The following is a 13,825-nucleotide window of genomic DNA, read 5'->3' on the forward strand; positions in this document are numbered from 1 at the left end:
CCGCTTCCATCCCCCCATTCACCTGGCCCCGGGGCATTTCTCCGCAGAAAGAGCGGTTCGTCAAACTCCTCGACCAGCTGCACAACTCACTGCGCATCGACCTCTCCATGTACCGGGTAAGGCACCGCCGAGCCTCAGTTTTAGTCATTTTAATGTTTAATAAGGTCTGCTTTCACCTCCCCCCAGCAAGAGTTCTGCCAGCAACTCTTCTTTTGCCACCAACTCTTCTTTTTTCTCCCCCAGAATAACTTCCCTGCCAGCAGTCCCGAGCGGCTGCAGGACCTCAAGTCCACGGTGGATTTGCTGACCAGCATCACCTTTTTCCGGATGAAGGTATTTGCCCTCTCGGGATTTGCAGCTTTGGAGCCCGGGCTTCCCGGCTGCCGGCCCTGCCCACAGCCCCGCTGCCTCCCCACGCAGGTCCAGGAGCTGCAGAGCCCGCCCCGAGCCAGCCAGGTGGTGAAGGACTGCGTGAAAGCCTGCCTCAACTCCACCTACGAGTACATCTTCAACAACTGCCACGAGCTCTACAGCCGCGAGTACCAGACGGACCCGGTGCGTGGTCCTGGGCCACCGGGTGCTGCAGGGACCCCGTTGCTCCCCTCCATCCATCCCATGCCCTTCTCTGTCACCCTCCTGCACTCGTCCTTCCCTTCTCCCCCCCCCCGTGATGCTCCCCATGAGCCTCGCCACAAAAGCGAGCCCCGTGGGGCAGACGGGTGATCGGAGCCTCTGTTGTGCCCCCATCGCTCCAGACCAAGAAGGGAGAGGTGCCCCCCGAGGAGCAGGGGCCCAGCATCAAAAACCTGGATTTCTGGTCCAAGCTCATCACCCTGATCGTGTCCATTATCGAAGAGGACAAGAACTCCTACACGCCCTGCCTGAACCAGTGAGTCACCGATTAATTTTTCGCCAAGAAAGGGATGCTCGGGGGGATGCTCACAATGTGCCAGCAAAGCTGGGTTTGTCCTTTGGACATGGGGTCCAGCATCCCTTGTACAGCTGGGGAAACTGAGGCAGCAGGGAGGAGGCTGGGGGCTGGGTCTGCAGTCACGGGGGCTCCTTCTCACGCTCTGAGCACCTTGTGCCCATGCTGCCCCCCTGCCCCAGGTTCCCCCAGGAGCTGAATGTGGGGAAGATCAGCGCCGAGGTGATGTGGAACCTCTTTGCGCAGGACATGAAGTACGCAATGGAGGGTGAGTGCCCCACCGCCGCCCCGCGCTGGGCCGAGGAGCTGGGCGGGAGCCACCTCAAATATTCCTCTGGAGAAATAGGCAAACCCATTTCACCCCTCATCAAAACCACGCTTAGCTTAAATCCCTCCCAAGAGGCACTTCCATCTTCTCCCCATCCCCCTGGCATCCCTGGAGCTGCCCAAATTCCCCCGCCAGGGTTTGGGGCTGGAAGCAACCGCCCCGCGCTCTCACCTTCCCCGTGCAGAGCACGACAAGCACCGCCTGTGCAAGAGTGCCGACTACATGAACCTGCACTTCAAGGTGAAGTGGCTGTACAACGAGTACGTCACCGAGCTGCCCTCCTTCAAGAGCCGCGTGCCCGAGTACCCCGCGTAAGTGCAGCCCCGGGGGGGGGACCGGGCAGGGGGCTCGCGGCTCCACGCTGCCCAGTCTCACCGGGGACGTGCCTCTCTTCCAGCTGGTTTGAGCCCTTCGTTATCCAGTGGCTGGACGAGAACGAGGAGGTGTCGCGGGATTTCCTGCATGGAGCGCTGGAGCGGGACAAGAAGGACGGGGTAAGGCTGGGGCAGCCGATGGGTGCAGGAGCATCCCAGGCTGCCGCAGCGGGACGATGCCCGGCGTGTCCCCACTGGGGCTGAAGTCCCTCGTCCCCGCCGACCGCTCACCCTTCCTCTCGCCCCCCAGTTCCAGCAGACGTCGGAGCATGCGCTCTTCTCCTGCTCCGTGGTGGATGTCTTCTCCCAGCTCAACCAGAGCTTTGAGATCATCAAGAAGCTCGAGTGCCCCGACCCACAGATCGTCGGGCACTACATGCGGAGGTTTGCCAAGGTGGGCAGCTCATGGGGGGTCCCAGCACCCCCGGGACCCCAGCCCCCCGTGCCAATCCGGTGCCCTCTCTGCCACCTCCCATCCAGCTGTGGAGCACAAAGTGCGCGCTGCTCAAGCGGACGTGCCACCACCAGACCCCGTGTGTCTCCCCGCTTCGCTAGCATGGGCCATTATCTGATGAATGCGTTGATTAGTTAATTAATCTCAATTAATTAAATGCCACTGGCTCGCTGCAGCGTGGGAGGGAGCTGCAGGCGTGCTCGGCAGCCGGTGCCTTCCTGCCTGTGCCAGCACGGAGCTGCCCGCGGAGACCGGGTGCGCTCAGTCTGGCTGCGCCCACGCTCCCGGCGCATCCGCGGGGCCGGGGGTCCCGGCGTGGATCCCAGCTCGGGGGGTTGCTTTGCTGCCGTGGGACTCACGGTCTTCTCTCCTCCTTCCTCCTTCTGTTTGCCACTCGCTGGGCCGGTCCCTGTCTCTTGTCCGGCTGCAGACCATCAGCAACGTGCTGCTGCAGTATGCTGAGATCATCTCCAAGGATTTCGCCTCGTACTGCTCCAAGGAGAAGGAGAAAGTGGTGACGTATCTCCTGCTGCTCGCCGCTGTCCCCGCGCGGTGGCCCTGGCTGTCATCTAGCTCAGGAGCTGGTCCCCGTGACCAGCCTGCCCTCGGTCTTGGTGCCCGATGGTGGCCCCCAAAATACTGGAGGGCTCGGCACTGTGGGGCTCCGATGCCCCCTATGCAGGGTGGGGGGCTCATAGGGGGCTCTTGCAGCCACGTGTGCTGGTGCTGACCCCTCCCCATCCTGCCCCTCCAGCCCTGCATCCTGATGAACAACATCCAGCAGCTCCGCGTCCAGCTCGAGAAGATGTTTGAAGCCATGGGGGGGAAGGAGGTGCGTACCGGGGGGTCTCTGGGGGGGGAACCACGGCGAGGGGCCAGATCCGTGCTTTTTCCCTGGCTCCACAGCGCTGGAGCGGTCCCAGCTCCTCACTTCTGCACGGGTCACCCCACCCCACACCGTCCCACCCTGCTCTCCCACCACACCAGGCACGGACAGTCAGGGTTTGGGGTGCAGAGGCAGCCCCCTGGGGACCCTGCTGTCTTCTCCAACCTGTTCCCCCTCCAGCTGGACACCGAAGCCAGCGACATCCTCAAGGAACTGCAGGTGAAACTCAACAACGTCCTGGACGAGCTGAGCCGAGTCTTTGCCACCAGGTGAGGGGACACGGGCGGTGGGCCAGGGGCTGGGGTCTGGGAGCTGTGGTCGTGGCCGGGCTGGGGGCCTGGGCCACCCTGTGGTGTCACCGGGGGGGGACACTGAGCCGCCCGGGCGCTGCGGTCCCCAGCTTCCAGCCGCACATCGAGGAGTGCGTCAAGCAGATGGGTGACATCCTGGGCCAGGTGAAGGGCACCGGCAACGTCCCTGCCAGCACCTGCAGCAGCGTCGCGCAGGATGCCGACAACGTCCTGCAGCCCATCATGGACCTCCTGGACAGCAAGTGAGTGGGGAGGGGGGCGCAGGGACCCCCCGATGTCCCCAACCCGCCCCAGAAGCAGGGGGGACCAGCAGGGCTGGGGTGGCCTTGCTGGGACCTTCAGCTCCGTCCCCTCTGCAGCCTGACGCTCTTCGCCAAGATCTGCGAGAAGACGGTGCTGAAGCGGGTGCTGAAGGAGCTCTGGAAGCTGGTGATGAACACGATGGAGAAGACCATCGTCCTGCCCCCGCTCACCGACCAGACGGTGAGTGACAGGGACGGGGACCAGGGACAGGGACCCTGGAGCTGCGGCCACACGGGACGTCGGTGCCAGGGCCCCTCGCTGGCTTCTTGAGGGGTGCAGGCTTCGGTGGCACCCCCAAACTTGTCCCCAGCTCGTGGCTGGGGACAGGATGGAGGAGGGAAAGGTCACCCTCAACCTGGGTGCCCAGTGAAGCCAGCGCCCGCTCAGCTGGCCTCGCCGACGGACTGTCACCTGCCTGCCTTCGTGGCACCAGGAGGGGGGGACCTGTCCTCTCCTCCCCTCCACGCTGGGGCAGCGTCCCGTGCCCTGCACCAGGAGGGGACTGCGGAGATTTGGGGGTGCGGGGGGAGCCTCGCTGCGGGGCTGGGGGTGCACAGGCCCAGGGGGACATGGGGCTGGGGCAGAGAAGCCCAGGAATGGTCCCTCTGTGGGGGGAGGTTTCCTGCAGGCTTCAAGGCTCCATGTCAGCGTGCTGTGCGCCCGTCCTCCCCCGCACAGCGAGGCACCCCCAGGCTCTCGGGCAGGGACGGGGAAAGTCCCCCCTTGGGTGACACCAAGGGCTTGGAGCCAGCCACGCAGCTGCGCCTGTCGTTCTTGGTGGCTTTTGTCACTGTCACAGGGCTGGGGTCCGGCTCTGACCTGGAGCCACCAGCTGCTGTCACCTCTGCAGGGCTCTGGGGCTTCTGGCGCTGTGTCGGTGCCACCGGCTCTCGGTCCCCATCCCAGTCCCTGTCCCTCCAAGCCAAGTGTGGCTCTGCCACCCCGTGGTGGCAGCACGCCCTGTGCCAAGGGGAGGTGGCAGGGACGTGCGGGAGGTTGAAAGCCCCACTGGGTGATTTTTTGCAAGGGGAGGCAGCCCTTGGAGGTGTATGGCTGGTCCCTATAGCAGGGCTATGCCCACCCGGAGGGCTCAGGGTGCAGGGCTGCGTGTCGGAGCCGTGCATCGAGCGAGGTCCCTGGAGCCGGGTCCCCTTGGGCAGAGACCCCCGCTGCTGCAGGGAGGGATGGCGCGGCTTGGGATGGGGCCATGGTGCTAACAGCAGGGTATTGACAGCGGGCACTGTGGCACGGCTGGTGGGGGACGCTCCCGGACCCTCGCCCCGGGGAGGGGGTGGCCGGGGCTGGCACCCGGGGTGGGGGACACGGAGGAGGGGGCCAACACTCACGCCACGGTTGTTCTCTCCAATTGCTCCGCTCGCCCCTCAATGGCAGATGATTGTAAGTACGGCAGCTCCCTGTCTGTCTGTCTGTGTGTCCGCTGTGTGTCGGTCCTGGCCTCGCCGGTTCCTGTCTCGTGTGGCTGCCAGCGCCCTGCCCGCGCCCTCCTCCGGCCCCCTGCGCCCCGCCGGTCCCCGTCCTCTCGCTGCCCGCTTGGCACCAGCCCCAGCTGGGTTTTTAGTGGGGGGACAGAACCCGGACACCTTTGGGGTGCCTGGATTTGGGGGGTGCAAGGCTCAGTGCTGGGAAGGGGACGGTGATGGGCAGCTGGGGCAATGCCACGCGTTCGGGGCAGCCAAGGCCGGGCTGAGCCCAACTTCTTGCTCTGTGCTGGGGGGGGACGGGGGCCACTGGAGCCGGAGCAGGGCGAGCGGTGCGTGCCGGGCAGACGGCGGCTCTTCCTCACCCCTCGTGCCTCAGTTTCCCCATGGCCGCGCTGTGGCCGTGGTGAGGGCGGCGGCTCCCTGGCGGTGGGGAGCATCGTGCTGGGACACGAGGTCCCAGCCAGGCGGCTGGCAGCAGGCGCGAGGCTTTTCCCCGGGCAGGGTACCGGAGCCCGGACTCGTGGCTCCCTTTCTTGGCGCTGCTGCTGGTTCTCAGCACGGCCCAGACCGAGCGGCTTCAGTCCATCCTCGTCTGCTTGGTCTGGGGCTGTCCAGGGCAAGGGAAGGGCCACGTCCCCACCGGCCTGAGCCCGCCTCGAGCACAGGAGGCACAGCAGCGTGGGTGCGACCGGGTGCGGATCTGCAGGGACAAGCACTCGTCCCTGTTGCCCCGATGCCTTTCATTTCCAACAGCAGCATTTGGAAAGAACTGGGGCCTGCCCCCTCCTCCCCCCCCAACCCCGCATCCCTGGGCGGGGGGTCTGTGTGGTGCCAGCTCTGTGGGGCACAAGGTCCTCCTGTCCCCCCATCACCCTATGCCTCAGTTTCCCTCCAGGGTAGGAAACCCTCCTGGTAGCCCTGCTTGGCCCAACCGTGCTGCTCACCCCCCCGCCTCACCCCTCATCCCCCTATGCCCCCCTCCCCCCCCCCATCTGCCCCAACCCCCCACAGGCTCTCTCGCCCCCTCCGCTACCCCCTCCTCATTTAGACGTGTTCCAAGCCCCCTAGGAGGCTGCTGCTGCCCCCCGCCGTGTGACCCCGCTGTTTGCCCCATCCCTGTGGGGCCTGGGCACTGGGCCATCACTGGGACCAGAGCTCTGCCTGCAAACCCCGACTGTGCCCACCTTCCCGTGCTGTGAGCACCCACTGGTGCTGGAGTGAAGGGGGGGGGTGGGGGGGTGGGGGGGGTGGGTGGGGGGGGGGGGTGCGGCACCAGGGGCTGCCCACACACAGCTCTGGCTGACTCCTGCTGCCCCACAGCCCAGCATCCTATGGGGTCCTGTTCCCTGAGCCCAATATCCCATGGGGGTCCAGTTCCCTCTGAGCCCAGCAGCTGCATCCCAGCAAGGACCGGTTCCCCCATGGACCCTACATCCCAGCAGGAACCAGTCCTCCGCTGGCCCAGCATCCCAGCAGGAACCAGTTGCCCTCAGCCCAGCACCCCAGGGTGGGGATCAGTCTCCCATCAGCGCAACATCCAGCATCCCAGAGGGACCAGCGCCCCGCTGACCCCGCACCACAGAGGGACCAGCCCCCCCCATCCCTTAGGAGCTCAGCGATGCCCTCGCCACCAGCCTGCGGCTCCCACGCCTTGCCCATGTCCCCCCCCACCCCATCCCATGCTGCCCCCCCCCACGCCACCGCTCAACCTCTGACATTGCTTCTACAGGGCACGCTTTTGAGAAAACATGGCAAGGGGACAGAGAAGGTAAATAGCCCGTGGGCTCCGTGTGTGTCCTCGCCCCGGGGCCACCCTGGTGGCCCCACGCCCGGCCCCCCCCCCACCCCCTCCCACCCCGGGCCTGTCCGTGCTTCCTCTGTCGTGCTGTCTGGCTGTGGCGTGGTGTCGTGTCGCGCTGTGCCGTGTTGTCCAGGACGTGTGCGGGATGGGGCTGTGACCCGTGTCTGTGTGTTCCGGGGGGGTGGTGGTGCCGTGTGTCCCCCCCCGCCTCCATGTGTGTGGGGTGTTTTCTGTCCCAGGCAGGCGTGGGGCATGGAGCCGGGCCGGGGTGCTCAGCATCCTGCCAGGGTACGGGGTGCGTGAGCATGAGGGAACCTGGGCACAAGCCCGTCCCAGTGCTGCTGGCCTCAGGAACGGGGCTCTGGGCCGTGCTGGGGGGGTCAGGGTGCTGCTGGGATCCCCTGGATCTCTGCCGCCGCCCCCATCCCCATGCCTGGGGGCCCCAGCAAGGCTCGCCGAGCCCCACGACCCTCCCAAAAGCATTTGTGCAGGCAGAGCAGGCAGGCGGGCTCTCCCTCCACCCAGGTGCTCCCCACCGCCAGGCTGGGGGCCAGCACGGCCCCAGAGAGCCACACTGGCACCCTGCGGGGCGATGCCGCGGTGCCCAGCCCCGCTGTCCCCGTGCTGTGACTCAGGGGACACCCAGGTCCTGCCCCGCTTCATCCCACTGCTTTCCTCCGCCGGCCGCAATTCCCCAGCCACGGGGGTGGCAGGGAGCGAGCCCCCCCCACCCCCCCTCCAGGGACGAGACCTGGCACGCTCATCGCAGGCTGCCCGCTGTAACTGTCCCTTGCTGTTCTCTTCCAGAGCAGGGTGAAGCTGCCCAGTCACACTGAAGTAAGGACATGGCTCCTCTGCTCCCCGTCCTTGTCCCGTGCGCTGTGGGGTGGGGGGGGTCCCGGCTCTGGAGCGTGTCCCGCAGGGGGGGTCCCAGCTTTGTAGCGTGTCCCGTCGGGCTCCGTTTGACAGCCGCATCCCTGGGCTGCTCACCGGCTGGGGAATGGGGCCAGCAAGGGAAGGGTTAACGGGGCAGGAGCTGGGGCCACAAAAGGTTAATTTGGGGTCGGGGGGGTGTTACAAAATGAAGGTGTGGGGGGCCAAACCCCTGTGTAAGGCAGCGGTTTGGGGGGGGGGGGGGGGGTGTCTCATTGCTGGGAGGGACTGCTGGTGCTGGGAGGAGCTGGGACTCGCTGGCTCTGTCCCAGTTTGCCCAGTTGCACACTGGAGGGCCTGGGAAGGGGAGCTGGGACTCAGCCTGATGAGCGGGTGCAGACCCGGGGGTTGGTGACACCCCCTCCCATGCTGTGGGTCTGCATCCCCTGGGGCCGTGCCAGTGCTGCCCGTGGGACGGCTTCGTGTCCCCGTCTGTGGGGGTGGCACAGTGCGGGGCAGCTGGCGCCCACCGTGGGGACCGGTGACACCCAGCCGTGGTGTCCCCTGAGTGGGGGGGCAGGGGGGTGCCATGCGGCCTGGCCACCAGCACCATGAGTCACTGGGGGACGGTGCCAGGTGCCACCGCTGTCCCCCTGCGCTCTCTCTGTCCCCCCGCCCCCCGTTGCACTCTTGTCCCTGCGGTGCCAGCAGTGCCCCGTGCTCGGGGACACAGACGCGGGTGCTTGGGGAGCAGGCTGGGACCCCAGGGTGTGCGGTGCCTGGCTCCAGGGTGACATCCTGCCCTGGTGTCCCCAAGCCCCCTCATCACCGTGTCCTGGGCTCTTGGGGAAGCCCAGAGGGCTCAGAGGAGTCCCCCCCCCCCCCGGAGCTTGGGGGGGGGCCGGGGAGCCCCCAGGCAGCAGCGCACCCAGCCTCGCAGCCCAGCCGCTCACCAGCACAGTTCCCTTCTCTCTGCTCTCCGCAGGGCACGCAGATGATCTTCAACGCGGCCAAGGAGCTGGGGCAGCTCTCCAAGCTGAAGGTGAGGGCCAGGGGGGGCCTCAGGTCCCCTCGGTGCCGGGGCGAGTGGCACCGTCCCCCTTGCAGGGTCCCGTTGGCCAGGCCCCTCTCTGAGGGCAGGATTTGTCCCCGGCAGGACCACATGGTGCGGGAGGAAGCCAAGAGCCTGACCCCGAAGCAGTGCGCCGTGGTGGAGCTGGCCCTGGACACCATCAAGGTGAGGGCACCCTGGGGCGCAGCGGGGAGATGGGGGGGTGCCCGTGGGGGGGTGTTGGGGGGCTGGGCAGCAAGCAGGGCCCCCACCCCATGGCCATCTGTGCCTGCAGCAATACTTCCACGCTGGTGGCGTGGGGCTGAAGAAGACCTTCCTGGAGAAGAGCCCTGACCTGCAGTCGCTGCGCTACGCCCTGTCCCTCTACACCCAAGCCACCGACCTCCTGATCAAAACCTTCGTGCAGACCCAGGCTTCGCAGGGTAGGACCCCCCCCCCACCCTCGGCCTGCTTCTCCCCCTCCCACCCCTCCCAGGGCCGTATCCTGCCCCCGTCCTGGTGGTGCTGGGGTCCCGGAGGCTGCGGACGTGAGGCTGGGGTGGGTTTGATGAGTTTTGTGGCTAAAGAGGGACCGTGGGGTGCCCGGGGCAGCCTCGTCCCCCCATCCCAGGAAGAGGAGCGTGGCCCCGGTGCCAGGCTTGTCTGCGCCCCCGGGGCGCGCGTGTGCTGTCTGTGCGTGTCCCCGAGGGACATCCGTCCGTCCGTCCTGTCTGCGCCTCCTGTGCCAGCCGTCTGGGGGCCGGCGGGGTCCCACGGGTGCCCGCAGCACCCCTGGGTGCCGGGGTGGTGCCCGGCGCCTCCGTGTCGCTGCAGTGTCGTCCGGCTGTCGGCCGTGCGTCTGTCTGCCCGATCTGATCTCTCTTTCTCTCTCTTTCTGTCCCCCCCCCCCCCCACCTTCCTTTTGCTGTCCCCCCCACGCACGTTGTCTCCTTCTCTCTCCGTCCGCTCCGTGCCGTGTCTCCGTCTCTCTCTCTCTCCTTCCCACTAGTTCATGGTGGAAAAGGTGTTAGGTTTACCCTTAGTGAAGAGATTTATCCTGAGAAGGGTAGGTGCACCGCTCGCCTGCCCCAGCACCCTGCCTGCAGCCGCCGGCCTGGGCTAGTAACCGTCCCCCCCCCCCCCGCCAAGATCTGTGCCCCCACCCACCCCAACTGAGCGCAGCCGCTTTGGGCTGAATCGGGAGGAATTTGGGGGCACTCAGCCCCCTCCCCATCCCCGCAGCTGGAGGTGCCGGCGCTCACCTTCACTCGTGAGCTCGGGGCGCCCCCACGTTGTCCCCAGAGCTGCTGCTGGGGGGGGGCACCTGCCAGCACCGTGGCCACCCCCATGTCCCCCCACCCCGTTGCCAGAAGGACCATTACTAGCCTTGCTCCGGCGAGCCCCCCCTCGAGGAATGAGCACAGCCCCTCCCAGGGCCCGCTTGGCCTCCATCGCACACCGCCGGGGTGGGGGGGGCCGGGTCTGCACCCCCCTGCTTGGCCTCCTGCACCCAGACCCCCCCCCCCCCGCCCTCCATTGCCTCCATTCCGGCTCAGCATGCGGCGCTGCCCAGGCAGGGGTGCCCGTGGGGATGGGGTGCGGGGGGGGGGGGGGCAGAGGATGGAGGATGGAGCGTGGCATGGCCGCAGCACTGTGCCCCCCCCCCCACACGCCGTGCTGTGACACCTGGGGACGTGTCCTCGCTCTTATTTCCTTCCCACCAGCTCGGTCGGATCCCCTGAGCCTGCCTTGCCCACCGAGCCTGCCCCCCCCCTCCCCCCCCCGCCTTGCACCCCCTCCTTCACCCATGGGTGCATGCACGGCTCAGGGGGTGGGGTGGGTGGGGGGGTTGCAGGTCACCAGATCCCCGGGGCTGGATGTGGTCCCCGAGATGGAGTGGCAACGTGGGGCCACTAGTGGCCCTGGTGGTGGCACAGGGGCTGGGTCAGGTCCCCTGGAGCACTGACCCCCCCCCACAGCCCACAGCAGGGACCTGCCCCGCCGCCACCCCCGCCCCGTCCCACCTCTGCCCCATCTGGGCAAGGGGCTGGGGTCCAGGACCCACAGACTCGGGGCGGGGGGGGGGGGGGGGGGGACAGCAGTGACCCAGCCGCCCCCAGCACCCTTTGTGGCTGGGGCCGCATCGGGACCAACCCATCTGTCCCCACCCGGTGGCGGGTGACCTGCCTCCTCCAGCAGGGTGGGTGGCAGGCAGGGGACACTGGGGACATGGGGGGGGGCTGGCACTCACGCTGCCCCCATGCAACCCCTCCGGCCACGCAGGCTCTGGCGTGGATGACCCCGTCGGGGAGGTGTCCATCCACGTGGAGCTCTTCACGCACCCCGGCACCGGAGAACACAAAGTCACCGTTAAAGGTGGGTGCTGGTGGCCTGGACGGCAGGGGACCGGCGGGTGGCAGGGGACCGGTGGGTGGCAGGGGACAAGCGGGTGGCAGGGGACCAGGGGCTGGTGGGGGACCAGTGGGCGGTGGCACCCTGTGAGCCTCCGGTGCCTCCTGCACACAGTGGTGGCCGCCAACGACCTCAAGTGGCAGACGTCGGGCATCTTCCGTCCCTTCATCGAGGTCAACATCATCGGGCCCCACCTCAGCGACAAGAAGAGGAAATTCGCCACCAAGTCCAAGAACAACAGCTGGGCGCCCAAGTACAACGAGAGCTTCCAGTTGTGAGTGGCGGCCCCCGGGGATGGGGACGCGGGGATGGGGACCCCTGGGGACAGGGGGATGGGGACACAGGGATGGAGACCCCAGGGGACATGGGAATGAGACATGGAGATGGGGACCCCCGGGGACACAGGGATGGGGACACGGGGATGGGGACATGGGGATGAGGACCCCTGGGGACATGGAGATGGGGACGCAGGGATGGGGACCCCTGGGGACACGGGGATGGGGACGCTGTGCAGCTTCAGCTGTGTTTGCTCATCCCCGCCGGGACATTTTGGATATTTTCTCCTTGGCAAAAACTACACGGGGAAAGCAGGAAAAACAAACAAACAAACAAACAAAAAAGGATTTTTATGGGGCAGGGGGTCAGCACCCACATGCGCTGCTGTCTCAGAGCCCCCTCCCCGTGCCAACGCCGCCTGTCCCTTGTCCTCCCCGCAGCACGCTGGGGACGGAGACGGGCCCCGAGTGCTACGAGCTGCAGGTGTGCGTGAAGGATTACTGCTTCGCGCGGGAGGACCGGACGGTGGGCATCGCCGTGCTGCAGCTGCGCGACATCCTGCAGCGCGCCAGCTGCGCCTGCTGGCTGCCCCTGGGCCGCCGCATCCACATGGACGACACCGGCCTCACCGTGCTCCGCATCCTCTCCCAGCGCAACAACGACGAGGTGGCCAAGGAGTTCGTCAAGCTCAAGTCCGACACGCGCTCGGCCGAGGAGGGCAGCAGTTAAATCCGCCCCCCCCCCCCCCCCCCCGGACCCCCCCTCCCAGCCCAGCCCCTGGCCTGCAGCGTCCTCCAGCCATGTATAAGCCATAAGAGCGGCCACGAGAGGAGGCGCCTGCCCGGCCCCGGTGCGGGTGGGGGGTTGCAGGGGCAGCATTGGACCCCCCCCCCCCCATCCCTTCCCTGGCTGGGCTCGCTGGGTGGTAGCGCTGAGCACGAGCACCCCCCCGTCCCACCCCGATGGGGCTGGGGGGCTGCAGGGAAGGGCTGGACCCCAGGCTGGGCAATGGGATGGCTCTGCCCCTTCCCAACCTGGGATGGAGGGACCCCAGTGACCCATCCCCATCCCACCCGGCCCAAAACCTCATTGAGTGACACAAGGGAAGCACCGGGATGGGGGGAGTGGGAGGTTGGGGGGGGTCATTCCAGGCTGGCACAGCGCGATGGCCCCTTGTCCCCCACCCGGTGTTACCAGGGGCAGGGGCCCCCCGCCCAGCGCCCTGTACATATGTAAATAGCTGTACATACACGGGGCAGCAGGACGCGGCTGTGTCCCGCACCCCGAAGGGCTATAGGGGCTGGGGGGCCGGTGGGCACAGCCCCCGCCACAGAGTTTCCCCCCTGGCCGGCAGCGGCACCACCAGGGTCGGGAGCAGCAGGGAGCAGCCCCCGGCCCCTATCCTGTCTTCCCTGCCTGGCCGCCACATGGGTGGCCCCGCTGCCCCCCCCCCACGGTGCCAGGGTGGGGGGCACCCCCCCTCCCATGGGCCGGGGGGCACCCATCTCCCTTGGCTCTGGTGAGCAGGGACTGCCCACCCCCACCCTCCCATGTGGCACAAGGTCTCTGCAGCAGCACCCATGGGACCTCTTTGGCACAAGCAAGACCCTTGCCCCCCTCTCCAATAGGACCCCCCCCCTCCCCATATTTCCCATTAACCACCATTTCTGTGTGATCAGTGGTGTGCGTGTCTCAGGGGGGTGGACAGGGAGCACAGTGTTCCCCCCGCACTGAGAGGGACGGCCACCCCTCAGCACCGGGGGGGACAGAAGCCTGAGGCCCCCCCAGGTCAATATATACCTCTCAGCCCCCTCCCCACCCCAAAACAGGGTAACCCAGCCCCCCCCTCCCAGTCCTTTTTCTATAGGATTTGCCTGGGACCAAAGGGTTTAGGTATCCACTCTCATTTCTGTTCAATGTTTACACCCCTTTTCTAACTGCTGCTCCCGGGGGGGGGGCCAGCCCTATTCCCCCCCCCCCCCCAAAAAAGATGTGCCCCCTCCCCACCCGGTCCTGTTTGGCATGTGATTGAACCGACCACCTGGCTCCTGTACCCGTGTCACCGATGCCCCTGTGTCTGTACCTCCCCCCGCCACGGGGGCTACCATGGATGCATGACCGTGAGATGTTTTGCACTATTTTGACTTTTTTGGGCTCTGTAAAAATATTTTATTATAACTGACATTAAAAAGCACACCCTTGGCTGTGGCTGCGGGTGCTGGGGGGAGGGAGGAGCAGGCACCCAGGGGCTCCCCATCGCCCCTGCCCCCCCCCCCCTTTAAGCTCAACTCCAAGGATAAAGACCACAGCGATGCTGCACCACCCCACCTGCAGCTCAGGATTTGCTCTTCCTACCCTGGGCAAAGGTCAAACTTCATCCCAGGGG

General features: G+C 66.9%; 1 protein-coding gene across 16 annotated transcripts in view; it reads left to right on the forward strand.

Annotated features, from left to right (window-relative positions):
* The window catches only part of UNC13A (unc-13 homolog A), a 31,384-nt gene extending 17,754 nt beyond the window's left edge, over positions 1-13,630 (forward strand). For 6 of the 16 annotated variants that reach the window (XM_040537326.1, XM_040537327.1, XM_040537329.1 and 3 more), the window contains 23 exons: positions 48-116; positions 244-333; positions 421-555; positions 756-889; positions 1,111-1,196; positions 1,441-1,567; positions 1,654-1,750; positions 1,881-2,024; positions 2,515-2,598; positions 2,839-2,916; positions 3,151-3,239; positions 3,371-3,523; positions 3,641-3,764; positions 4,977-4,982; positions 6,756-6,794; positions 7,635-7,664; positions 8,686-8,742; positions 8,857-8,937; positions 9,047-9,194; positions 9,761-9,817; positions 11,035-11,127; positions 11,278-11,437; positions 11,880-13,630. In XM_040537326.1, the coding sequence (XP_040393260.1) occupies positions 48-116; positions 244-333; positions 421-555; positions 756-889; positions 1,111-1,196; positions 1,441-1,567; positions 1,654-1,750; positions 1,881-2,024; positions 2,515-2,598; positions 2,839-2,916; positions 3,151-3,239; positions 3,371-3,523; positions 3,641-3,764; positions 4,977-4,982; positions 6,756-6,794; positions 7,635-7,664; positions 8,686-8,742; positions 8,857-8,937; positions 9,047-9,194; positions 9,761-9,817; positions 11,035-11,127; positions 11,278-11,437; positions 11,880-12,168 (2,370 nt within the window). In that variant the 3' untranslated portion in view covers positions 12,169-13,630. The remainder of the gene's footprint in view (positions 1-47; positions 117-243; positions 334-420; positions 556-755; positions 890-1,110; positions 1,197-1,440; positions 1,568-1,653; positions 1,751-1,880; positions 2,025-2,514; positions 2,599-2,838; positions 2,917-3,150; positions 3,240-3,370; positions 3,524-3,640; positions 3,765-4,976; positions 4,983-6,755; positions 6,795-7,634; positions 7,665-8,685; positions 8,743-8,856; positions 8,938-9,046; positions 9,195-9,760; positions 9,818-11,034; positions 11,128-11,277; positions 11,438-11,879) is intronic. The other 10 variants (XM_040537334.1, XM_040537331.1, XM_040537339.1 and 7 more) reach the window with 5 other exon arrangements.
* Positions 13,631-13,825: the final 195 nt, after the last annotated feature.

This window comes from Cygnus olor, chromosome 26 (assembly GCF_009769625.2).
Source record: "Cygnus olor isolate bCygOlo1 chromosome 26, bCygOlo1.pri.v2, whole genome shotgun sequence".
NCBI lineage: Eukaryota > Metazoa > Chordata > Aves > Anseriformes > Anatidae > Cygnus > Cygnus olor.